This window comes from Mustelus asterias, chromosome 13 (assembly GCF_964213995.1).
Source record: "Mustelus asterias chromosome 13, sMusAst1.hap1.1, whole genome shotgun sequence".
NCBI lineage: Eukaryota > Metazoa > Chordata > Chondrichthyes > Carcharhiniformes > Triakidae > Mustelus > Mustelus asterias.
Genome location: NC_135813.1, coordinates 89,610,314 through 89,638,112, shown reverse-complemented (window position 1 = coordinate 89,638,112; position 27,799 = coordinate 89,610,314). Strand labels below are relative to the sequence as shown.

At 45.8% G+C, this 27,799-nt stretch overlaps 1 protein-coding gene across 4 annotated transcripts in view; it reads left to right on the top strand.

Annotated features, from left to right (window-relative positions):
* ydjc (YdjC chitooligosaccharide deacetylase homolog) overlaps positions 1 to 27,799 on the top strand; it is a 61,741-nt gene that overhangs the window by 11,236 nt on the left and 22,706 nt on the right. For all 4 annotated transcript variants that reach the window (XM_078227249.1, XM_078227251.1, XM_078227250.1 and 1 more), the window contains 2 exons: positions 11,492 to 11,670; positions 21,036 to 21,195. In XM_078227249.1, the coding sequence (XP_078083375.1) occupies positions 11,507 to 11,670; positions 21,036 to 21,195 (324 nt within the window). In that variant the 5' untranslated portion in view covers positions 11,492 to 11,506. The remainder of the gene's footprint in view (positions 1 to 11,491; positions 11,671 to 21,035; positions 21,196 to 27,799) is intronic.

The following is a 27,799-nucleotide window of genomic DNA, read 5'->3' as shown; positions in this document are numbered from 1 at the left end:
AGCGGGATTAGCGGGTAAATATGTGGGGGTAGGGCCTGGGTGGGATTGTGGTCGGTGCAGACTCGATGGGCCGAATGGCCTCCTTCTGCACTGTAGGGTTTCCATGATTTCTATGATTTCTATGAAAGGACCACAAAGATTTTTTTTTTAAATTTTACTTACGTGGGCGGAACAGTAAAACTAACATATGGTTCTCACAAATTGCACGGAAAGGAGTCATTCATAAATAAATGAGAACCTTTCTCTCTCTAATTACCTTTTTTCTGACATGTCTTGGGTATATGATTAACCAGATGTTTTTTAAGCTTCATTATCTTTCTCAGCCTTTTCTACCTTTTGCTTCTCATTAAGACCATCCTGGATAAATTAATTTATCCCTTTTTTGTGTAGCTTTCTGTCCTCTGCTGTGAGGCAGCCGGCTACTAAATCGGAGGTCTAAACCCTGTGCCTCTTGCATCAAATATTCTGTTTCTTTTTTTTAAATATAATCAATCTCCTGATCTCTCTGTCTGGTAAAGATGCCATGCCTTTGAGCATAATAGTATGCTCCATAGACCAGAAGGTTCTTTATGAATGTAGCTACTTTTTTGGAGGGGCGTACGCTTGCAATTGGTGAAGCATCCCGCTGGTAGCTCCTGTATCACACCATCAGGTGACTTATCTGCCATCCCCCGTGTAGGCTGTTGCTACATCATCAGATACCATAGCACCATTCCTGAGTTTAATGAAGCGGCTTCAATTGCTGCACTGGCTCTCTGCACCTCCTTGAGGTTGCTCTTCTTGACGTGAATGCTGGCCAAAGTGATGACACCGAGGTCCTTAGTTACGAGGCCAAAATATTCTCTGCCTTAGTCTTGTCCTGCCATGGGCGTCAAATTGTGCATCTTAGGCAGGTTTTGCAGATGAGGCAACGAAGGAGATGGAGAGATACTTTAGTTCAGTTTAGCAGAATTTATTAACTGTTAACATATAACAAACCAGGCAGTAGTTTCCAGCTTGGCTAAGGAAATTCGGCATGTCCGCAACTTTTACAGATGCACCATGGAAAGCATTCTTTCTGGTTGTATCACAGCTTTGGTATGGCTCCTGCTCTGTCCAAGACTGCAAGAATCTACAAGGGTCGTGAACAAAGCCCAGTCCATCAAGCAAACCAGCCTCCCATCCATTGACTGACTATGCTTCCTGCTGCCTCAGAAAAGTAGCCAGCATAATCAAGGACCCTACGCACCCTGGACATACTCTCTTCCAAATTCTTCCGTTGGGAAAGAGATAAAGTCTCAGGTCATGTACAGACCGACTCAAGAACAGCTTCTTCCCTGCTGCCATCAGACTTTTGAATCGACCTGCCTTATATTATGTTAATCTTTCTCTACATCCTTGCTAGGGCGGCACAGTGGCTGTCCTAGCTGTCTGTGTGGAGTCTACACAGTAAGGAGTCTAACAACACCAGGTTAAAGTCCAACAGGTTTATTTGGTAGCAAACACCACTAGCTTTCGGAGCGCTGCTCCTTCGTCAGGTGAGTGGGAGATCTGCTCCTAAACAGCAACAGGGCATATAAAGACACAAACTCAATTTATAGAATAATGATTGGAATGCGAGTCTTTACAGCTGATCAAGTCTTAAAGGTACAGACAATGTGAGTGGAGAGAGCATTAGCACAGGTTAAAGAGATGTGTATTGTCTCCAGACAGGACAGCCAGTGAGACTTTGCAAGTCCAGGCATGTTGTGGGGGTTACAGATAGTGTAACATGAACCCAAGATCCCGGTTGAGGCCATCCTCATGTGTGCGGAACCTGGCTATCAGTCTCTGCTCAGCGACTCTGCACTGTCGTGTATCGTGAAGGCCACCATGGAGAACGCTCACCTGACTATCAGAGGCCAAATGCCTGTGACCGCTGAAGTGCTCCCCAACAGGAAGAGAACAGTCTTGCCTGGTGATTGTTGAGCGGTGTTCATTCATCCGTTGTCGTAGCGTCTGCATGGTTTCCCCAATGTACCATGCCTCGGGACATCCTTTCCTGCAGCGTATCAGGTAGACAATGTTGGCCGAGTTGCAAGAGTATGTACCGTGTACCTGGTGGATGGTGTTCTCCAAGTGAGATGATGGCATCCGTGTTGATGATCCGGCACGTCTTGCAGCGGTTGCTGTGGCAGGGTTGTGTGGTGTCGTGGTCACTGTTCTCCTGAAGGCTGGGTAGTTTTCTGCGGACAATGGTCTGTTTGAGGTTGCGCAGTTGTTTGAAGGCAAGAAGTGGGGGTGTGGGGATGGCTTTGGCGAGATGTTCGTCTTCATCAATGACATGTTGAAGGCTCTGGAGGAGATGTCGTAGCTTCTCCGCTCTGTGGAAGTACTGGACGACGAAGGGTACTCTGTCCACCGTGTCCTGTGTTTGTCTTCTGAGGAGGTCGGTGCGGTTTTTCACTGTGGCGCATCGGAACTGTCGATCGATGAGTCGAGCGCCATATCCTGTTCTTATGAGGGCATCTTTCAGCGTCTGTAGGTGTCTGTTGCGATCCTCCTCATCCGAGCAGATCCTGTGTATATGGAGGGCTTGTCCATAGGGGATGGCTTCTTTAACGTGTTTGGGGTGGAAGCTGGAGAAGTGGAGCATCGTGAGGTTATCCGTGAGTTTGCGGTACAGTGAGGTGCTGAGGTGACCGTCCTTAATGGAGATGCATGTGTCCAAGAATGCAACCGATTCTGGAGAGTAGTCCATGGTGAGTCTGATGGTGGGATGGAACTTGTTGATGTCATCATATAGTTGTTTTAGTGATTGTTCGCCATGAGTCCATCGATGTATCTAGTGTATAGCATCGCTTGAAGGACCTATGCGGTGAAGAAGTCTTGTTTGAACCTGTGCATGAAGATGTTGGCATATTGAGGTGTGAATTTGGTCCCCATGGCTGTTCAGTGTGTCTGGATGAAGAACTGGTTGTTGAAGGTGAAGACATTGTGGTCCAGGATGAAGTGGATGAGATGTAAAATTGCATCTGGAAACTGTCCAGGATGAAGCGGATGAGTCTGCACATTCTCCCCATGTCTGCATGGGTTTCCTCCGGGTGCTCTAGTTTCCTCCCACAGTCTGAAAGACATGCTGGTTAGGTGCATTGGCCATGCTAAATTCTCCCTCCGTGTATCTGAACAGATGCGGAGTGTGGCAACGAGGGGATTTTCACAGTAACTTCATTGCAGTGTTAATGTAAGCCTACTTGTGACACTAATAAATAAACTTTAAAAAAAGTCTAACTCGAGATTCTGCATCCTCTCTGTGTGGTATGCTTTGTAATAATTTTCATTGTAAACTAATATATGTGACAAATCAAATCAAAACTTTATAGTCTGTTTAGCTTGTGGACAACAGAGCACAATAGGATTTGTCATGTGGTCTTCTCTTGCTTGTAGTTTTGCGTTGCTGTGAGGCTGTCCTCTTGCGATGGTCTTGTTCTCCGCTGTAATGAGGCTTTTTGACTTGCTTCTTTTAGACAGTTTCCAGTGCCAGGGCCTCCCTGCTGCAATGTAATCTGTATCTGACATAATCAAATTAGTCCTGGCATTTCCAACGATGATATGTTTTCCTTGATGTCATTAAGTTAGCCCTAGGGCGGCATCATAGCACAGTGGTTAGCACTGCTGCCTCACAGCGCCAGGGACCCAGGTTCGATTCCCGGCTTGGGTCACTGTCTGTGCGGAGTCTGCACGTTCTCCCCGTGTCTGCGTGGGTTTCCTCCCGGGTGCTCCGGTTTCCCCCCCTCAGTCCGAAAAACACGCTGGTTCGGTGGATTGGCCGTGTTAAATTCTCCCTCCAGTGTACCCAAACAGGCACCAGAGTGTGGCGACTGGGGGATTTTCACAGTAACTTCATTGCAGTGTGAATGTGAACCTACTTGTGACACTAATAAATAAGGTATCCCAAAGGGACGTCTCGAGCAAAGTCCATGTAATTTCTTGATAAAACCATTAAGATCAGGGGTTAATGAGGTTTGTAATCGTATTTTAGCAATTGTAACTCCACAAACCAGGGCTTTGTCCTGTCTTCGTTATACAGACACGAGCAGTTTAAAATGCATCACACTAATCATCATAAAGACCCTTGGTTACAAAACAGAGTGTTAACATGATTAAACATTGACTATAATTGAACATAATCCCTTTGAAAATTAACACAATTAGTACTGTTGAATACTAAGCTTAATTCACCTACAGTACTGTTAGATAGCACTTTTCACACACCCCATGTACCTTGCAGCCAATGTAGTACGACTTGAAGTGTGGGGGTCAGTTTAGCTCAGTTGGCTGGACAGCTGGTTAGTGATACAGAGCAACACAACAGCGTGGGTTCAATTCCCGTACCAGCTGAGGTTATTCATGAAGGTTATTCTTCTCAATCTTCATCCTCACCTGGGCTGTGGTGACCCCTCAGGTTAAATTGCCACCAGTCACACCCTATGGTCTAAACATAATTCACTTACGGTCTATTCAGTGGTTAGCACTGCTGCCTCACAACGCCAAGGACCCGGGTTCGATTACCGGCTTGGGTGGCTGTGCGGAGTCTGCATTTTCTCTGTGTCTGCGTGGGTTTCCTCTCAGTGCTCCAGTTTCCTCTCAGTCCCGAAAGATGTGCTGGTTAGGGACATTGGTCGTGCTAAATTCTCCCTGTGTTCCTGAACAGGCGCCGGAGTGTGGTGACTAGGGGATTTTCACTAACTTCATCGCAGTGTTAATGTAAGCCTACACTAATAAATCAATTTAAAATCTTAAACCAATGTCACCCGCTAAGGGTGCCACCTTGCTGCGGGGCAGAAAGTGCAATAATCAGAAACTTTTTCCCCAGGGTGGAAGAGTCAATTACTGGTGATTCACTGTGTTTACTCCCCCTCCATATGTACGTAAAAGGTTTTATTATCTTCTTTATATTTGCTAGTTTTTTTTCTCAAATTCTAATTACTCTTAGAAACCAGCAAAGGGTGATTATTTTTTTTAAAAATCCCCAATCATTTGGCCTGCCAATAATCTTTACATGACAAGCTCCGACAAACAGATATTTTGCTTTTGTGATAATTTGAGGGTAAAATATTGGCCAAGGCATGGGTGATAATTCTCCTGCCCTTTAATGCATTCATAGAATGCCTACAGTACAGAAGGAGGCCATTTGGCCCATCAAGTCTGTACCGACCACAATCCCACCCAGGCCTATCTCGTAACCTTCATTTAACCTGCTATTCCTCCTGACAATAGGGTGAATTTAGCATGGTCAATCAACCTAATCCGCACATCTTTGGACCATGAGGGACCCAAACACCCGGAGGAAACCCACGCAGACACTGGGAGAATGTGCAAACTCCACACAGACAGTGACCCAAGCCGGGAATCAAACCCAGGTCCCTGGCGCTGTGAAGCAACAGTGCTAACCGCTGTGCCACCTTGCTGCAGGGCAGAAAGTGCAATAGTCAGAAGCTTTTTCCCAGGGTGGAAGAGTCAATTACTAGGGGACACAGGTTTAAAGGAGATGTACAAGGCAAGTTTTTTTTTAAAGAGTGTGGTGTGTGCCTGGAACTCACTGCCGGGGGAGGTAGTGGAAACAGATACGGTAGTGACTTTTAAGGGGCGTCTTGACTAATACATGGATAGGTTGGGAATAGAGGGATGTGGTCCCCAGAAGGGTAGGGGGTTTTAGTTCAGACGGGCAGCACGGTTGGTGCAGGCTCGGAGAGCCAAAGAGCCTGTTCCTGTGCTGTGAATTTCACTGTTCCTTGTTCCTCACAGACAGTGAACCGAGACTGGAAGTGAACCTGGGTCCCTGGCGCTGCGAGGCAGCAGCGCTGACCACATTGCCATGGGATTTTCATATCTGAGTGGGTGGGTGGGATCGCGATTTATCATCCCATTCAAAAGAGGACATCTGTCACACTGCACCATTGACTTAGTACTGGCACTGGAAGTGTCCGCTTGAGAATAGGATTTAATTATAAACCCTTCTGACTCAATGAGAGTGCTACCCACTGAGCCACACCTGTTGACACACACAGCATAGCATGATTACAACGGCAAACAAAATATTGAGAAATGAAGCTTGTGGTATGATTTACCAATGAAAGGGGGGATATATATAGTTGCTTCCAGCCTTTCAAGGCAGCACCTGTATCGGACAGAGTCCAGAGGAGGGCCTTCTGACTGATTCTGGAATTTGAAGGACTAAGTTCTGAGGATGTAACCCCATAGGAGATTTGCTAGAGACTTTGAAATGTTCGTGAAGAGTTAGGATCCAAGAAATGTCAGTGTAATTTTCTTGACAATAAGGCGAATGAATTATGAAATGGAAGGATATGTTTTTTTTCAAAAATGATTGAGTTCCTGTTGGGAAAGGAGAGCAGTATTCAGTCTAAAAAGTTTACTAAACTATTAACCAGAATGTGTGAGTTGTCTTCTGAGGAAAGTTTGGAGAATTAGGTTTGTATCCACTAGAGTTTAGAGTAAGAGGCGATTTGATTGAAACCTTTGCGATCCTGAGGGGTGTTGATGACAGGGTGGATGTGGAGAGGATGTTTCCTCTTGTCGGAGAATCTAGAACGAAGGGTCACTGTTTAAAAAATAAGGGGTCCCTCATTTAAGACGGAGACGAGGAGCAATTGTTTCTCTCTGAGGGTCGTGAGTCTCTGGGACGCCCCATCTCAAAAGGCAGTGGAAGCAGAGTCTTTGAATATTTTGTAAGGCAGAACGTTCCAAAGATGTGCAGGTCAGGTTGATTGCCCCTTCGTTTCCAGGGCAAATAGTGGGGTGATGGGGATAGAGCCTGGATGGGATTGTTGTCAGTGTAGGCTCAATGGCCTCTTTCTGCACTATAGGGATTTTATGATTCTAATTAGTTAAGTTCTTGATTAACAAGGGGGTGAGAGGTATTGAGGCTAGGCAGGAATAGAGTCATAGAGGTTTACAGCATGGAAACAGGCCCTTCGGCCCAACTTGTCCATGCTGTCCAGTTCTTACCACTAAGCTAGTCTCAATTGCCTGCATTTGGCTCATATCCCTCTATACCCATGTAACTGTCTAAATGCTTTTTAAAGGACAAAATTATACTTGCCTCTACTATTGCCTCTGGCAGCTTGTTCCAGACACTCGCCACCCTCTGAGTGAAAAAATTGCCCCTCTGGACTCTTTTGTATCTCTGCCCTCTCTCCTTAAACCTATGCCCTCTAGTTTTAGACTCCCCTACCTTTGGGGAAAGATGTTAACTCTCTACCTATGTGAAGTTGAAGATGCAATCAAATCAGCAATGATCTTCTTGAATGGTGGAGTAGGCTTGAGGGGCTCTGAATTTGTATATTCGTGTGTAACTTAATTAAACTTTTGAGAGGATAAACTGGTTGGACCAGTGTTGCTCAGAACTGCTGGAGGCCATTGTATTATCTAAATGATATTATTGTTGCAACCCCATTGTTGCTCAGAAACTAGATCCAGAATTAGATTCTTGTCATTGCTGGTAAACACTACCATTCTCCAGATTATATATTTATAAAGACATAGAAAATTACAGCACAGGAACAGGCCCTTTGGCCCTCCAAGCCTGCACCGACCATGCTGCCTGACTGGACTAAAAACCCCTACCCTTCTGGGGACCATATCCCTCTATTCCCATCCTATTCATGTATTTGTCATGATGCCCCTTAAAAGTCACTATCATGTCTGCTTCCACTACCTCCCTGGCAGCGAGTTCCAGGCACCCACCACCCTCTGTGTAAAAAAAACTTGCCTCGTACATCTCCTTTAAATCTTGTCCCTCGCACCTTACACCTGTGCCCACTTGTAATTGACTCTTCTACCCTGGGAAAAAGCTTCTGACTATCCACTCTGTCCATGCCCCTCATAATCTTGTAGACTTCTATCAGGTCGCCCCTCAACCTCTGTTGTTCCAGTAAGAACAAACTAAGTTTCTCCAACCCCTCTCCTGGAGCTGTGATGTGAATGATTAGTTAGTAGTAGTGTAGTGGACCATTGTTCCTAAGTAATATTCATTCTGAAAGAGTGCTGATGACTCAGTTCTAGAAGTTAAGAACGTTGAATGTTCAAATGAGTGAGCAACATGGGAATTAGGAGCGAGAGTAGGCAATTCAGCCATTTGAGCCCGCTCCGCCATTCCATATAATCATGGCTGATCTCCATCTCATCCTAACTCCTCTTCTCTGCCTTTCCCCACAGCCCTTTATCCCGTTTTTGATCAAATATTTATCTATCTCTTTCTTGAATCCATTGATTCTGCATCTACTGCACTCTGGGGCAGTGAGTTCCATAGATTCACAATCCTCTGTGAGATGTACCTTCTCCTTATCTCTGTCTTGAACCTCCCTCCTTCTACTCTACAGCTATGACCTACTGAAGGGGGAACATTTGGTTAACATTTACTTTATCAATCCCGTTGAATATTTTATATATATTTTTTTATTCATTTGTGGGACATGGGCATCGCTGCCTGGCCAGCATTTATTACCCATCCCTAGTTGACAAGGGCAGTTGAGAGTCAACCACATTGCTGTGGCTCTGGAGTCACATGTAGGCCAGACCAGGTAAGGACGGCAGATTTATACTTCCTTATATTTCAATCAAATCCCCCCCCTCGTTCTTCTGTGCTCCAGCGAGTACAAGCGCATTGCTCCTTGTAGACGCCAGTTGGGATTTTCCAGCTCCACCCCTCCCCCAGGAGGAGGCTCGCCATTGGCTGGGCAGCGTTGGATCTCCTGGTCCCTCCGAGAGCAATGGCATTTTCCTTGGCATGTCGCCAGGGAACCCATCGGCCAACAGCGACCCGACTCCGCTGGGAATTCTCGGCCGTGGCACGTTGTGATTACAATCAACCGGAGAGGGAACTAATCTGAGTGAGGCTGAAGAATCGTGGCTCTCGGGTTGTACAATGGATATGTCGCATGGCGGTGGTACTCTGAAGCTTGGTGTAATGTTGGAAATGCATGCTGGCTTTATCAATTGAGGATATACTGCTTTGTTCTGTGATTTATTCATCTACCCACTCGAAACAAATTGTCCCTAACGAGAGAAAAATGTATACTTCTAAAACACAGGCTGAAGGTGAATTTATAATATTCTAGTCCTGGTATAGCTGAACCATTTAACAAGGAAAGGCACTCCTAATTAATTAAACTTATTCATTTTTTTAAATAAAGGAAAACAGCTCTGATGACCAGATGGAACAGTGGTTAGCACTGCTGCCTCACAGGGACCCGGGTTCAATTCCTGGCTTGGGTCACTGTCTGTGCGGAATCTGCCCATTCTCCAAATGCCTGCGGGGGTTTCCTCCGGGTGCCCCGGAGTGTGGTGACTAGGGGATTTTCACAGTAACTTCATTGCAGTGTTAATAGAAACATCGATGATAGGAGGAGGCCATTCGGCCCTTCGAGCCTGCTCCACCATTCATTACGATCATGGCTGATCGTCCAACTCAGTAGCCTAATCTTGCTTTCTCCCCATAACCTTTGATCCCATTCGCCCCAAGTGCTATATCTAGCCGCCTCTTGAATACATTCAATGTTTTGGCATCAACTACTTCCTGTGGTAATGAATTCCACAGGCTCACCACTCTTTGGGTGAAGAAATGTCTCCTCACCTCCGTTTTAAATGGTCTACCCTGAATCCTCAGACTGTGACCCCTGGTTCTGGACTCCCCCACCATCAGGAACATCCTCCCTGCATCTACCCTGTCTAGTCCTGTTAGAATTTTATAAGTCTCTATGAGATCCCCTCTCATTCATCTGAACTCCAGTGAAAACAATCCTAACCTAGTCAATCTCTCCTCTTATATCCGTCCCGCCATCCCCGGAATCAGCCTGGTAAACCTTCGCTGCACTCCCTCGAGAGCAAGAACATCCTTCCTCAGAAAAGGAGATGTAAGCCTACTTGTGACGCTAATAAAAAAATTGGAATCATAGAATGATTACAGCTAAGAAGAGGTTGTTCTCTCCAGAGTTGTCAACTCTTCTGCAGGAACAATTTAGCCAGTCTTGCTCCTTCGCTCCTTTCCCTGAAGCTAAGACGTACACCAATTCTGTCAGCACAGTACCCAACAAAACACAGCTCAATTTGCAATTGGAAAAAAAATACACGGTGTTCCATTGCTTTCAAGTTGTCATCACTATCTGTTCATGTGTGTCAATTTAATGAAGAAGTTAGGCTCAAAGGTTAATACCATTAGATTATGGCAAGAGATGAGGATAGTCTATTCATTTTAAATTACAAGTTTTTTTTTAAACAAGACAGAATTTTATTTCAGAGTGATAACTTTTGGGCAGGCAATATAAATGTGCCATTGCAGTTCGCGCAATCCTGGTCAGGTGGCACAGTGGTTAGCACTGCTGCCTCACAGCGAAAGGGACCCGGGTTCAATACCCAGCTTCATAGAATCATAGAATCCCTACAGTGCAGAAGGAGGCCATTCGGCCCATCGAGTCTGCACCGACAACAATCCCACCCAGGCCCTATTCCCGTAACCCCACATATTTGCCCTCCTAATCCTCTGACACGAGGGTTAATTTAGCATGGTCAATCAACCTAACCTGCACATCTTTGGACTGTGGGAGGAAACCGGAGCACCCGGAGGAAATCTATACAGAAACGTGGAGAATGTGCAAACTCCACACAGACAGTGACCCAAGCAGGGAATCGAAGCCGGGTCCCTGGCGCTGTGAGGCAACAGTGCTAACCACTGTGCCCCATTCCCCTAGTTTGCCACACTCCGGCACCTGTTCGGGTACACGGAGGGAGAATTTAGCACGGCCAATGCACCTAACCAGCACATCTTTCGGACTGTGGGAGGAAACCAGAGCACCCTGAGGAAATTCACGCAGATACGGGATTGGCACAGTGGTTAGCACTGCTGCCTCGCAATGCCAGGGATCCGGATTCAACTCCCAGCTTGGGTCACTGTCTGTGCGGAGTCCGCACATTCTTCCCGTGTCTGTGTGGGTTTCCTTTGGGTGCTCTGGTTTCCCCCCACAGTTCGAAAAACGTGCTGGTTAGGTGCATTGGCCATGCTAAATTCTCCCTCAGTGTACCCGAACAGGCACTGGAGTGTGGCGACTAGAGGATTTTCACAGTAACTTCATTGCAGTGTTAATGTAAACCTACTTGTGACACTAATAAATAAATATTAAACTTGAGTACCTGCAGATTGCACATAGACAGTAACCCAAGCCAGGAATTGAGCCCGAGTGCGTTAATTCCCCGACTGATTAAAAACCTTGTCTATATATTACTTTAAATACTAAAAAAAGGAGTACGGTAAGGTTCTTGTGCCCAAGCATTTATTTTATAACTGGTCAAGATCTGCAAGTAGATTTGCACCTGCAAGTAGAATTGCTATTGATCTGTATTGCAGCAAAAATACACATGATTGTCCCTTGTTAGCATTTAATGGACGGTATAGTGACTACAGTACGACCTTGTGTTAACACTTACACTTTGCTTTCTGCTCCTTTTCTCTCTTTAGCTCTGATGCTTGAGAATGCCGCAGCCTAGAGTGAGGTTAATAGTGACTGGCGATGATTTTGGATACTGTTTGCGGAGGAATCGGGGTATTATGGAATGCTTCAAAGCAAGAGCAATTTCCAACGTTTCGTTGTTGGTAAACGGGACAGCGGCTAAAGAGGCTGCCACATTGGCGACGAGGTGGGTTCACCTTTTCAATACTTGCTCTGACTTTTTAAAAATTGAAATTACTTTTTACTTATAACTCAATTAAATATGCCTTATGATTCAGTCGAGCAGAAGCAAACTAATCTTTTTAAAAAAAGAATAGTAGGGTGGAAGTTGGTGAAAGCCCCAAAAAAGCAAGGAAAAGGCTTGGCTTTGTGCAGCGGGTTTCACAGATTCAGCAAGTTCCAACGTGCTTTACGATAAAGTATTTTTAAAATGTTTATTTTTTATAGCGGTAAACATGGCAGCCAATCTGATTTATTATTGTCACATGTATTAGCATAGTGAAAAGTATTGTTTCATGCATGCTATACAGAAAGCATACCATTCATAGAGAAGGAAAGGAGAGTGTGCAGAATGTAGTGTTACAGTCATAGTTAGGGTGTAGAGAAAGATCAACTTGTTGCGAGGTAGATCCATTCAAAAGTCTGACAGCAGCAGGGAAGAAGCTGTTCTTGAGTTGGTTGGTACGTGACCTCCGACTTTAGTATCTTTTTCCTGACGGAAGAAGGTGGAAGAGAGAATGTCCGGGGTGCGTGGGGTCCTTGATTATCATGGCTGCTTTTCCGAGGCAGCGGGAAGTGTAGACAGAGTCAATGGATGGGAGATAGGTTTGCGTGATGGATTGGGCTAAATTCACGACCTTTTGTAATTTCATGTGGCCTTGGGCACCCACAATGAGAAAAAGGACCAGTTAACTTGTTTTGGTGATGTTCAAGATTTAACATTTTGATCGAGACATTCCGAGAAGCCTGTGTTTACAGGGTGATTTCCTCCACACACACACACCCCCCGCCCCCCTTCACGATTGGTTCCCTGGGTCATGTGACCCTTACTCTGCAGATTAATCTTCAAAGGGACAATCACCACATCCCTCCCCCTCCCCCTGCTTAAGTCACTTTATGCAAATGTCAATACTCAATTCACACATTTCCCGCCAATTAAACATTTAAAACCTGAATTTAGTCAATTATGTATTAAGTATTTCAGGGGGTTTCCGAATCCTCGTTGAGCGGTGTCACTCCTCTGTCTGGGGCATTTCCACAGGTTGGTGTTAGTTGAAACCGCAATGACAGACGAGTCTTCAGGCACATTTCAGTTCTGTCTGTTTCCATGCAGACATCGGTTCTGGGTGTTAAAACTGGCTGATGAGACATTCTCTCTTTCTCAAATGGTCCACGTGTTTTCAGACAATCCTTCCTTCTACACCTGTTTGATAAGACAGGGGATCCGGTTTTGGAGACGATTTCAACTCCACCCATGACTCAATTCGTCACGTACACAGTGTCATCCACCATGTTGACTGACATGAATCTTGACTTACCTTCTGGGTGGTACAGTGGTTAGCACTGCTGCCTCTCAGCGCCAGGGACCCAGGTTCGATTCCCGGCTTGGGTCACTGTCTGTGTGGAGTCTGCATGTTCTCCCCGTGTCTGCGTGGGTTTCCTCCAGGCGCTCCGGTTTCCTCCCACAGTCTGAAAGACATGCTGGTTAGGTGAATTGGCCATGCCAAATTTTCCCTCAGTGTAACTGAACAGACACTGGAGTGTGGCCACTAGGGGATTTTCACAGTAGCTTCATTGCGGTGTTAATGTAAGTCTACTTGTGACTAATAAATCTTTTTTAAAAACTTTTTTTTTAAAACTTCTGACTGCTTTGGCTGGCTTCTACTCTCCCTGGCAAATCTGGGAACACGAGACTCAGTCTCATTCCGAGACTATGCTTCATCAACGACTCTGTTGATGGGGCTCCTGTTGTTGCATGTGGAGTGGTGCAGTAGCTAAGAAGGAGGCTTAAGATTCTGGACTCCAGGATTCCTCCTGGCCGCTTCTTTAGGCCAGGCTTAAAATTTCAGACAGATCGCTCAGCTTGTCCATTGGATGCTGGGTGGTAAGGCACAGTTCTAATGTGTTTTATACCATTGAGTGTGGTGAAGCTTTGAAACTCCGTTCTTGTGAATACTGTTCCATTGTCAGAGACTATGGATTCTGGTATTCCTTGGGTGGAAACATCTTGACATAATGGTAGCGTGCAATGTAGGAGACTGCACCTCGGAAACGTCCATCCACTGAGAGTGTGCACTGACAATGAGCAGAAACATTGTGCCCATGAATGGACCAACTTAATTCGTATGGACTCGTACCCATGGTCGGCCAGGCCATTCCCAAGGATGCAGTGGGGCTGCAGCAGGCACCCTTTGTTGCAATTGCTACTGCTTGACTCGACTCTCATTTTTGGCATCAATGCCAATGCCTTTGGAGAGCATCTTCATCTTTGAGATGCCCGGATGAGCGCTGTGTAATTGCATTAGAAGCAGCTCTCTGCCTGGTACAGGGACGAACTACTCTTACTCCCCAGAGTATGCTGCCACCCTGGTAACTCGAATCATCCTTGTGGGTAACAAACGGTTTCATTTCTTCACAAACTGCCTCACTGGCCCAACCCTGTAAGTATCTTGTGTCTCATTTGGACAGAAGTGGATGCCGGCTGGTCCAGTGCCCAAAGTTGAATTCTTGCTGATGCAACTGGCGGATGAGCCTTATCTTCTTTAAAAGACCCAAGAGCGATTTGTGGTCAGGAACAATGGAACCAGATGAGTACTGGTGGAATTTCCTGACACCAAAAACTATTGAGAATTCTTCTTTCTCAATTTGTGAGTAACCTTTTTTGGCCTCCTGAGAGGGTTCTTGAGATACGCCCTATTGGCCTTTCAGATCTATCATCCATCTCATGGGACAACACCGCTCCAACGACTTATGGAGAGACATCGCAGCTCAACACCAGTTCCTTAGACAGGTCGGAATGTACTAAGTTGGAAGAATGCACAGTTGTTTTACTCTGAAAGCTTCTATCTGGGGAGTTTTCCAAGATCTACGCTGGTGTTTCTTTAGCAGAATAAGCCAATAACGCTGACAAGTTTTTGGTTATTAAAAAAGTGCATAGTAACTTACACCATTCCCAAAAATGAATTGGGTTCTGATGTGTTTTTGGGGGTCGGTGCCTCCTTTATGACCGTTGCCTTGTCTTCCATGGGTGTAATCCTTGTACATCTACCTGGTACCCCAGGTATGTTAGCTCAGTGGCTTGAACTGGCATTTCTCCTTCTTGAGGCAAACTCCAGCCTCTTGAAATCTCATCAGCACTCCCTCTAAGTTTGCCAGATTCCTAGCTTCTGTTGATCCAGTTATGAGAACATCATCAAGATATTCCACAACTCATGGCAGCCCCTGCAGCAGACTCTCCTTTGTCCTCTGGATAACTGCACATGCTGAAGACATGCCAAAATGTAAGTGTGTCTATTGGAACAACCTTTGTTTGTGTAACCTCAGGAAGTATCGTCTAATTTGAGTCGCTGATATGCGTGACTCACATCCAGTTTTGTATAAGATTGACCTCCAGCCAGCTTTGCCTACAAGTCATCAATCTTCATGATTGGATATTTATCCAATTTGGCAGCTCGATTAACTAACACATGCCTTGTCTGGCTTCAATACAGGAACTATGGGTGCTGCCCATTCCGAGAACTGATAATACCAAGTTCTTCCAATTGCTGTAATTCAGTCTCTTACTTTCTCTCGCTGAGCATATGGTACTGGTCTTGCCCTAATGAATCGAGTGTCGCCTCTGGGTCCACATAGATCTTCCCCTGCAGGCCTTTTATTTTGCCTAATTCATCCTTGAAGATGCTCCCTCATTTCTTCATCAGTTCGAGTAGTTCTCCTTCCCGCGCTTGGAAGTTGGGCAGACTGTTTGCCCGTAGTTTACAGGTACCACTTCAGTGCCCACTATTTTTATCGCTTCTCCAGTATAAGTTGTTAACTTGGCCACAGTACTCTTCAAATTCAATGGTTGAATTCCCCTTCTGTACCGATATGTTTGCTCACCTATCACAGTAGCTGATGCCCCGGTATCAACTTCTATCTTAAGAGGCTTTCCATTTACCCAGAGCATTTCATTAATGGGGGATATCTTGCCCGCTTTTAAATGAACCAGTGAGACAATAATTAAATCATTGGTGCTAGATTCTTCCACACTTTGTACTGATGACACATTATTTAATCAGCTGCTCGGTAGACTTGACTTGGCTCTGCCCCATGCCTTGAGTGACCTCTCCTGTGATTAAAAAGAACACTCAGCCCCTTTTTTATACTAGCAGGATTTAGAGGAGTGGTTACCTCCACATCGGTAACGTTCCGCTTCAAACTTTGCTCCTTGATTGCCTCTTCTAAATCTTGGCTGGGATTTTCCAGCCACGTTCAAAACCAGAAAATCCCGCCTGAGGATCTTTGCATGGTCCGCCCCCCCACCTCCCCCAACCCCACCCCACCACCCACTACAATTCCAGTGGTGGGCAGGACGGGAAAATTCCTCCCCTTGTCTTATTTGTGGCTGAACTCGTTTCCCATCTTGCGGCGGCTGCTTCAGTGGTTTTGGCACTACCGCCGACTGCAGGTTCCTGCCATAACTGGTGAACGGCACGATTTTGCATGCCGTAGCTCATGTACCTTTTTCAGCACTTCCCACTGCCTGAGCTATCTCCGTTGCTCATTTAAAACCTATATATTGACCTCTGCAGGTAATCTCCATTGAATCACCTCATTATCCACCCCGCACTCTAATCTGCCCCATAGCATATCATTCAAGGTGGCTCCAAAATTGCAATACTCCAATATCTGTTTCAGTTTAGCGAAGCAAGTCTCAATCAGTTTGCTTGGGCTCTTCTCCCCATGAATTAAACCTGAATCTCTGGAGTATGACTGATGGTTTAGGCTGGAAATGTGACTTGGTGTCGGGCACGCTTAGGGCTGTGCGACTGTGAATCAGATTATAAGCACTCGGGAGAATTGCTTTGTTCTTCGCCTCCTCCCCTGTTTCGTTTGCTTGGAAGTAATACCCAAAATGCTCTACATATTGTGTCCAGTTCTCCACGGAGGAGTCAAATGGATCTATCCATTCAAAGAGGGACAACTAGGCTAAAGATTGTTTCCTTTTCTCAACTTCAATGTAAACTGGATTCTCCCAGGACACGGATCGTTTTTTAAAACCTTTATCACCAAATGTAAAGCTGCTGGTTCACCAGTTTGGGGAAAACACAACTTGTTTATTCACAGGTTGAAACTATACCGAGGCGTGCAGCCTCGTGGCTGCAATCAGCTCCTGAGATGACCCTGAACGCAGCAGCCCATGATTACCAGGGTGAACCCCTACCCTGCTCCCCTGATTGGTCCCCTGGGTCATGTAACCCTTAGTCTGCAGATTGATCCTTTAAAGGGACAATCGCCACACGACTCCAGCTGTGTCGTTATGTCATCTCTACTGTAAATGCAATGCCAAATTACCAAAATTAAATTTTTCCAAATTGGACGGGACTACCTGAAGGCAGAGGTCTTGCTTTCGGAGCAGTTGTTGGTCCTTTTGAAGGGTGAATTTGATCATCCATAGATGTAACTTTTAAATTAAGGGCGGCACGGTGGCACAGTGGTTACTACTGCTGCCTCACAGCACCAGGGACCCGGGTTCAATTCCTGGCTTGGGTCACTGTGTGGAGTCTGCACGTTCTCCCTGTGTCTGTGTGAGTTTCCTCCGGGTGCTCTGGTTTCCTCCCACAGTCTGGAAGGCGTGTTGGTTAGGTGTATTGGCCGTGCTAAATTCTCCTTCCAGTGCACCCGAACAGGTGCCGGAGTGCGGTGGCTAGGGGAATTCCAGAGTAACTTCATTGCAGTGTGAATGTCAGCCTACTTGTGACTAATAAATAAACTTTAACCCAAGTTGTCTATTTGAATCTTTTCTGCAATTAGCAATATTCCATTGCCTCTGACACTAATCAGCTTACAGTTGCTGGAAGTTGGGCTACGTTTGGATTTACAAGCATTGCAATAAGGCTCTGTTTTCTTTGGTTGGAGGGCACTGAAAAGCTGGCAGTATAACTTGGAAGTGCTAGTTAGCAGCCTCAACCTTTACGGTTTAAGCAACAACTTAATCCCAGTCCAAACTTGTGTCTGTGACCATCAACTCGGAATGCTGGCAGATTTCAGTCAGACAGATGTTGCCTGTTCTGGAGGGTATCAGCTATGAGGAGATGTTGGATAAACTCGGTTTGTTCTCATTGGAACGACGGAGGTTGAGGGGTGACCTGATAGAGCTTTGCAAGATTGAGTGGCATGGACAGAGTGGATAGTCGGATGTTCTTTCCTAGGGTAGAAAAGTCCAGTTCCAGGGGACTTCGGTTTAAGATGCGTGGAGAAAAGCTTAGGGGAGATGTGTGAGGCAAGTTTTTTTCACAGAGGGTGGTGAATGTCTGGAATGCGCTGCCTGGGGAGGTGGTGGAAGCAGGTGTGATAGCGGCATTTAAGGGGCAACTAGACTAATATATGAATGGGAGGATACGGACTCCGTAAGTGCGTACATTTTTAGTCCAAAAAGAAGGTAAGATGGGTTGAAGATTTTTTTTTAATATATTAATTCGTGGGACATGGGGGTCATTGGCTGGCCCATTTATTGCCCATCCCTAGCTTCCCTTGTACAACTGAGTGGTTTGCTAGGCCATTTCAGCGGGCAGTTGAGAGTCAACCACATTGCTGTGGCTCTGGAGTCACATGTTGGTCAGACCAGCTAAAGACAGCAGATTTCCTTCCCTAAAGGGCATTAGTGAACCAGATGGGTTTTTCTGACAATCGACAATGGTTTCATGGTCGTCAGTAGATTCTTTAATTCCAGATTTTTTTATTATTGAATTCGAATTCCACCATCTGCCGTGGCGGGATTTGAACCCGGGTCCCCAGAACATTAGCTGAGTTTCTGGATTAAAAGTCTGGCGATAATACCACTAGGCCATCGCCTTCCCTAACTTGACTTGCAAAGTTGAGTTTGTCGATGATGAATGTTCGTTTGACTGATTTTATGCTTGTGTCTTCGGTTGTACTGAAAAATAGCCTTGCTGATCAAAATGATTTTGAATAAAACTTGTCCGTTGTGAAAAATGACAGCTTTTATAGTGCAAGCAAGTTGATTTAAGCAGTTGCTTTATTTGTCCAGCAGAATAACACCCAAGGTCAAAACCGATTGCATTTTGTAAGTGAATCGGAACAGCTGCTGCGAGAACCAATGCCGGGAAAAACTTATTCATCCTCGTCCTCGCTGATCTAGCTGTTGTAGATGTAGCTATCCTGGATAGTATTATTAGGAGGGACCTACACCCAGTCCTTGTGGAAAGATAGGGTGGGATTCTCAAGCCATTCACACCCGCGGAATTCTCCGATGCCGCTTCAGTGAACTGAATTCTTGGCTGAGCGCCAAATTCTCCATCCTTGCTGGCAGCAGGGGGGGGGGGGGGGGGGGGGGGGGGTGAATGGCCAGAGAATTCTGGCCAAAGTCTCGTCTTCACACTGAGTATACCCTCCACAGTGTTGTGGGGCAACTCAAAAACTGGGCACCTCAACCCAAAAACTGCGGGATATCTGCAGAAGCAGAAATGCGTTCAGTCATAATCTGTGACCTCTTAGTCTGGCATATCCCTGATTCTCCCATTTTAAATGTGCAGGTTAGTTGTATTGGCCATGCTAAATTCTCTGTGTGCCTGAACAGACGCTGGGGTGTGACGACTTTCCCTTTTTTCCCAGGGTGGAAGAGTCAATTACTAGGGTGCCCAGGTTTAAGATGCGAGGGACAAGGTTTAAAGGAGATGTACAAGGCAGATTTTTTACACAGAGAATAGTGGGTGCCTGGAACTTGTTGCCGGGGGAGGTAGTGGAAGCGGATACGGTAGCGACTTTTAGGGGGCGTCTTGACAAATACATGAATAGAATGGGAATCGAGGGATATGGTCCCTGGAAGGGTAAGGGGTTTTAGTTCAGTCAGGCAGCATGGTCGGTGCAGGCTTGGAGGGCCGAAGAGCCTGTTCCTGTGCTGTAATTTTCTTTGTTCTTTGTTCTTTCCTTGGTCTTTTCTTTGACCAGGGGATTTTCACAGTAACTTCATTGCAGTGTTAATGTAAGCCTACTTGTGACACTAATAAACAAACTTAAACTTCTTATCAACCCTGATGATATGAAGAGTGGAGGAGGCCGTACCCGGAGGACCAGTGTCAGGCATACGTAAAACAGGTGCTAATCTGATGATGCTACACACAGAACAACATTCATGATAAACAACAGAGGCAGCAAATGATAAATGGCACTAAGCAATACTACATCCAACACAGCACGGTGGCACAGTGGTTAGCACTGCCGCCTCACAGGGCCAGGGACCCGGGTTCGATTCCCGGCTTGGGTCCTTGTCTGTGTGGAGTTTGCACATTCTCCCCATGTCTGCGTGGGTTTCCTCCCCCACACCAAATATATGCAGGTTAAGTAGATTGGCTATGGTTAAATGCGTGGGGTTACGGGGGTGGTGGGCGGTGGGACTGGGATAGATGCTCTTTCGGATTGTCGGTGCAGACTCCGTTTCCTTCTGCACTGTAGGGATTCTGTGGCAATTCAGAAATTGGTAAGAATAAATGCATCATTATCTGTGTATCAGTATAAACCTGATTTGTAGTTTCTACACTATAGGGGTCTATGATTATTTCCACTCGTGGGAGAGTCATAGAGGTTTACAGCATGGAAACAGGCCCTTCAGCCCAACGTGTCCATGCCGCCCTCTTTTTTTTAAAACCACTAAGCTAGTCCCAATTGCCCGCATTTGGCCCATATCCCTCGATACCCATCCTTCCCATGTAACTGTCTAAATTCTTCTTAAAAGACAAAATTGTACCCACCTCTACTACTACCACCTCTGACAGATCATTCCAGACACGGACCAGAAAGTATAATCTAAAAGTAAGGGGTCACCCATTTAATACAAAGAATCTATGGAAGGATGTAGAGGGTGGGTTGTTAAGTATATTCAAGGCTGAGATAGATTTTTAATCAAGGAATTTAGGGTTATGGGGATAAGGTGGAAAAGTGGAGTCGAGGATTATCATATCAGAGCTGTCATGACCTGACTGAATTGTGGTGTAGACTCAATGGGCCGAATGGCCTACTTCTGCTCCTCCATCTTATGAAGGCATTTTTATTACTTGGAGATAATGACCGTAATGTTATACCCTTCCTGGGAGCAGATGGCAGGAGAAGAATATGTAGGAGGAGGTCCTAAAATCAGGTGGCATGGTGAGGTAGGAATGTCATGCTTGTTGCTACCTACCTTCGCTGTAATTTTACCAACTGTGGGTGAGGTGTCAGACTGCTTCCCTGCCCTTGAGCTCATTGAGTCTTGTAAGTGGGCGATTGATGGCATCGAATATAATAAAGTTGTGCAAGGGTTTTTAATCTTTAAATATTTCTCTCTCTCTCAAACAGAAACAAAGTTCCTCTTGGACTTCATGCTAACCTCTCAGAGGGTTTGCCTGTCTGTGAGCAACTCCGACTAGGGTCTTCCCTTGTCAACAAGGATGGCTTTTTCCATGGAAAGATGGGAATTAGGGAAGCCCTGAAGAGTGGCCACATCAAACTATCTGAGGTACATCGTGAAAACCTGTTGCCCCATGGGTACCAATTTGCAAAATGTGCATGTGTTTTGGATGTCTGCATCCACAGGGAGGTAGTGGCATAGTGGTATTATCACTGGATTAGTGATCCAGAGACCAGGGCAATGCTTCTGGAGACCACAGCAGATGGTGAAATTCAATTTTTTAAAAATCGGATAATAATGACCGTGAAACCATTGTCGATTGTTGGAAAACCCATCTGATTCACTAATGTCCTTTAGGGAAGGAAATCTGCCATCCTTACCTGGTCTGGCCTACATGTGACCCCAGAGCCACAACAATTTCTTTAAATGGCAAACTACTCAGTTAAAGGGCATTTAGGGATGGGCAATAAATGCTTGCCAATGACGCCCACATTCCATGAATAAAAAATAAATGTTGTGACTACAGTTATTTTATTTATTAGTGTTACAAGTAGGCTTACATTAACATTGCAATGAATTTACTGTGAAGATCCCCTAGTCGCCACACTCCGGCGCTTGCTCGGGTACACTGAGGGAGAATTTAGCATGGCCAATGTACCTAACCAGCACGTCTTCCGGACTGTGGGAGGAAACCGGAGCACCCGGAGGAAATCCACGCAGACACGGGGAGAACGTGATTAGCACTGAGCTTTCATAATTGGGTAACTGAATAAATGATCTCCTTGGAGAATTCCTCAGTCATTAAACATATAATCATTTCTCTAAACCTTCAGATGTGATGGTACAACCAGAAACATGGAATACAATGGCAATTAGACATCGTGCTGTCCCATGAGAAACATTCTCAATGTAAAAGCACTAAATATTGTTAATATCAAATGAGAAAGGGCTTGTTAAAAGCTGTGATCTAAATCAGAGGTACAAAACACACAATTCTTACAGTTCATGATTTATTTCAATTCAGAGGCTTGTGTTGTTCCCAGCATCTATTATATTTTCTACCCTTGGGTAAAATTATTTTTTCAATGTCCGTTTTCTTGCTATATGTTCTTGTGTTCAGGTTCTTAATAATCCAGCGTCAAATAAAAAAGGTGCGACAATTATCATAAAATCGCTACAGTGCAGAAAGAGGCCATTCAGCCCATCGTGCCTGCAGCGACAACAATCCCACCCAGACCCTATCCTGTAACTCCATGTATTTACCCTGCTAATCTCCCTGATACTAAGAGGCAATTTAGCATGGCCAATCCACCTAACCCGCACATCTTTTGGAGTGTGGGAGGAAACTGGAGCACATGGAGGAAACCCACGCTGACACGGGGAGAACGTGCAAACTCTACACAGACTGTTTACCCAAGGTCGGAATTGAACCTGGGTCCCTGGAGCTGTGAGGCTACCGTGCCACCCATTTATGTTTATTATGATGAAAAACAATTCTGCAAAAACAGTTAAAGCCTTTCCTTGTGACCTCTATCTTTTCGACTGACCTTCCCTAGTCCGGTTGTAATCAGTTGGGTGGAATTGAAATGTTGAGAAAGCATTTCAGAATTCTCACAAGCACCCACCCTTCAACTCTTCTCCTCTCCCAAAGCTTGACGTGCACAAAGTAGCCAAGGCTGCCCTATGCTTAAGTGACCACCCTATACAATCGGCACATTGACTTTCCTTCACTGACCCATCAGGTGGAATTTTACTGGCACGTCCGCCTGAGGTTTGTACGATCCCACCCGAGGCCAACGGAGAATGCTGGTCTCCGAATCTCGCCCGCCCCCAGAACCGGGGTGGGCGTGCCGGTAAAGTTCCAGCCATCAGTTCAGATTTGAGACTGCTCTGCGCTGGATTACAATGTGTAATCCACTTTCTATTGACCATAGCACAGCTGCACCACAAGGCTGTGTTTTGGACATCCCAACAGTGTTTCTAAATCGTATGAAATTGTTCCCGTAACACCAGAGTTTTGTTCCCTTCCCAAAACACCACCTGTGTTTGCTGCTACTATTCCCCATACTCTGTCCTTGGCCTAGTTTTTTTTTGCCCCACATCTAAGTGATGCAGGATTTTTAGTGCCGGGATTGAAATCTCCCTGAGCACGTCCCTGTTTGTGTTTGTCCTGCCTGATACTTTGCTGGTGAAATATCATAGAGTCATTGAATTCCAACAGTGCAGAAGGAGGCCATTCGGCCCATCGAGCCTGCTCCAACAACAATCCCCCATCCGTGCCGTATCCCCGTAACTCCATATATCTATTCCGCTAATCCCCCTGATACTAAGGAACAATTTAGCATGGCCAATCCACCTACCCTGGACATCTTTTGGAGTGTGGGAGGAAACTGGAACACCCGGAGGAAACCCACGCAGACACGGGGAGAATGTGCAAACTCCACACAGACACTGGGATTGAACCTGGGTCCCTGGCACTGAGAGGCAGCAGTGCTAACCACTGTGCCACCGTACCGCCCTTATTACATGTGCTATATAAATGCAAGTTGCTGTTACATAAAGTACTTGATTGTATGCTTGTTTTGAATAGCTTAAAGATGCTTCAGACTTTTAAATGGAATTTTAGAATTGGTGATTGAAATAGTTGTTGGCTCTTTCTGATTTATGGTGAATGGACCAACTAACTGTTTTATACAGGTCTGCTCCTGATTTAATCCTCTAATCACAACACTGATGAACATCCTGACACCTTTGGTAACCTGAGCTACCCTATGGCGACAGGGTTGGGGGGTAACGTTCCCCCAATCTTGCATCGTGGTTAGCACTGCTGCCTCACAGCACCAGGGACCCGGGTTCGATTCCCAGCGTGGGTCACCTGTCTGTGCGGAGTTTACACATTCTCCCCGTGTCTGCGTGGGTTTCCTCCCGGGTGCTCCGGTTTCCTCCCACAGTCTGAAAGACGTGCTGGTTAGGGTGCATTGGCGATGCTAAATTCTCCCTCGGTGTACCTGAACCGGAGTGTGGCGACAAGGGGATTTTCACAGTAACTTCCTTGCAGTGTTAATGTAAGCCTACTTGTGACATTAATAAATAAACTTTAAACATTGTCAACAAACTCACTCTTGCTCATACTCGCAGAACTAGCCCCAATTTTAACTGTCTATTGTTCCCCGTGTGTACAGCAAAGAACTTGTCCAACCTTTTGTTGGTAAAGGCATCCTATAACTGTGGTATGCAGATCAGTTACAGCTTTGAATGCCAGCCTCTGCTTTGCCAATCAAAACATGCTGGCTCTGTCCTTGCGTGAAGTATGTGCACTTGGCAAAGGGCCAGAGTCTGATTGATGCCCATGGAAACCAGACCGGGGGCAAGAAGAGGTCAATTCACATGAATTTGTGGAAGGTTTCTGAGGCTAAGATTAAATTGCAACCACCAGTTTGCATAAGTTGGCAATTTCTACCCCCTCCATGTTTGGGTGGTGACATTTCTCTGTTAACTCACCCAGATTGCCATCCCTCACACCTAAGCCTAGGTGGGGCTGTTATTTGCTCCGGGCATGTCCTCCTGCACTCTTCATTGAACCAGAGTTGATCCCTGGCTTGGTGGTAATGGTTGAGTGGGGGATATGCCGGGCCATGAGGTTACAGATTGTGGCCGAGTACAATTCTGCTGATGGCCCACAGCACCTCAAGGGTGCCCAGTCTAGTGTTGCCAGATCTGTTCGAAGTCTATCCCATTTAGCACGGTGGTAGTGCCACACAATACAACAATGTAAAGCTGAGACTTTGTGTCCACAAGGACTATGCGATCACCATTCCTACCTATACTGCCATGGACAGACGCATCTGTGGCAGGCAGGTTGGTGAAGATGAAGTCAAGTATGTTTTTCCCTCTTGTTGACTCCCTCACCACCTGCCGTAGTCCCAGTCTAGCAGCTGTGTCCTTTCGGACCTGGCCAGCTCGGTCAGAAGTGGACTACCAAGCCACTCTTGGTGATGGACATTGAAGTCCATCCACCCGGAGTACATTCTGTGCCCTTTCCACCCACAGTGCTTACTCCAAGTGGTGTTCAACGTGGAGGACTACTGATACATCAGCTATGGGGGGACGGGACGTGGTAATTAGCAGGAGATTTCCTTGCCCGTGTTTGACCTGATGCCATGAAACTTCATGAGGTGCAGAGTCGATGTTCAGGACTCCCAGGGCAATTCCCTCCCAACTGTATACCACTGTGCCACCAACTCTGCTGGGTCTGTCCTACTGGTGATACAGGACATACATTGTCTGGAACATTATCTGTAAGATAAGATTCCGTGAATCTGACCACGTCGGGCTGTTTCTTGACTAGTCTGTGAGACAGCTCTCCCAATTGTGACACATGCCCCCAGATGTTAGGAAGGAGGACTTTGCAGGGTGGATAGGGCTAAGTTTGCCGTTGTCACTTCCGGTGTCTAGGTCGATGCCGGGTGCTCCATCCAGTTTCACATCTTTTTGTTTTCTTTGTAGTGGTGGCTTGCTAGGCTATTCAGAAGGCAGTTAAAAGTCAACCACATTGCTGTGGGTCTGGAGTCACATGTAGGCCAGACCAGGTAAGGACAGAGGGATTTTCTTTTCACTCGAGGTGATGAATGTTTGAAACACACTACCTCTGACAGCAGTCATTGAGTTTGTTCGATAGAGATCCATTTCTAGACAGTAAAAACGTAAGGGGATATGGGATAGCGCGGGAAAATGGCATTGAGGAAGTTCAGCCATTGGCTAATTGAATGGCATAGCAGATTTGGGGAGCAGAATGGATTACTGGTCCTAGCTTCCTATGGCAGATTTTTGTTGGTGACTCTTGGAAGGACTATTTATGTTTTGCCGTAATCTCACTTTGATTGTAACTCCTACAGCAATGACGTGGGGAACCTCACTCACTATCAAAAGGAAGTCTAGCCAGCAGCTTAATCCAATTGGCACTCCTCAGTCAGGTCAGAGCAGTTTGCATTATGCCAGAGGTACCCAAATTGGCAGAGGAGGGGGCATGATGAGGTTATTGGTGAAGTGGGGAGGGAGAGTATTGAAGAGGATGATCATTCATAGCTTTGAGAAGAATCACTTTGGAGCAAATGGTGACACCGGTGAACTTTGTCGCTTTGCTGTTACTGCAGAGAGAAATACAGGGGGAAGGTGCAACAATGCAGGATGGCACGGCGGTTAGCACTGCTGCCTCACAGTGCCAGGGACCCAGGTTCGATTCCTGGCTAGGGTCGATGTGTGTGCAAAGTCTGCGTATTCTCCCCGTGTCTGCGTGGGTTTCCTCCGGATGCTCCGGTTTCCTCCCATAGTCTGAAAGATGTGCTGGTTAGACGGATTGCCCCTTTAGTGTCAGGGGGATTAAGGGTAAATGGGGATAAGGCCTGGGGTGGGGGGGGGGGGGAGATTGTGGTCGGTGCAGACTTGATGGGCAAAATGGCCTCCTTCTGCACTGTAGATTCTATGAATATATGAACGGAGCAATAATTTGCAGAATATTCCAGCAAATGTCTGATTTTTATATTGTAGGGACCCAGAGAGTGCAAACTTTATAATTGCTGTTATTGTCAATGGTTGTTTGTTGGAAGGCCATTTCAGTGGGTCAAATGGGCTCCTTTGGTAAAATAATGACTCTGACCATACCTTCACTGTTTAATGTAACTTAACCCTGGAGACTAACTGGGAATAAACAATGAAATCCAACACCTGCATTCAGTGTGTTACCATTAAGTACGATGTGTAGAAAACTGTACACTTGCTAAATCCACTTTCTCCCACAGGATGTTAATGTATTTAGTGAATATTACGTCCACATACCAGAGAGATGGTTGCCTCAGAAGTAGTCATGATGTGGAGATGCCGGCGTTGGACTGGGGTAAACACAGTAACAAGTTTAACAACACCAGGTTAAAGTCCAACAGGTTTATTTGGTAGCAAAAGCCACACAAGCTTTCGGAGCTCCAAGCCCCTTCTTCAGGTGAGTGGGAATTCTGTTCACAAACAGGGCATATAAAGACACAGACTCAATTTACATGAATAATGGTTGGAATGTGAATACTTACAGCTAATCAAGTCTTTAAGATACAAACAATGTGAGTGGAGAGAGCATCAAGACAGGCTAAAAAGATGTGTATTGTCTCCAGACAAGACAGCCAGTGAAACTCTGTGGGGGTTACAAATAGTGTGACAAGAACCCAATATCCCGGTTGAGGCCGTCCTCGTGTGTGCGGAACTTGGCTATCAGTTTCTGCTCAGCGACTCTGCGCCGTCGTGTGTCGTGAAGGCCGCCTTGGAGAACACTTACCCGAATATCAGTATCTTGCCCGAGTATCTTAAAGACTTGATTAGCTGTAAGTATTCGCATTCCAACCATTATTCATGTAAATTGAGTCTGTGTCTTTACATGCTCTGTTTGTGAACAGAATTCCCACTCGCCTGAAGAAGGGGCTTGGAGCTCCGAAAGCTTGTGTGGCTTTTGCTGCCAAATAAACCTGTTGGACTTTAACCTGGTGTTGTTAAACTTCTTACTGTGCCTCAGAAGTAACCAGACTCATTGAGGTTCTCACTTCAAGCAAGCATGTTGCTACAGGGCATATAACTAAACATATAATTCTGGGAAGTTTATATATAGCTTTACGGCACCACCTGCTCTCTCAGCCCTTCCGCCCACTCAATTATCAGACATTCTTATCCA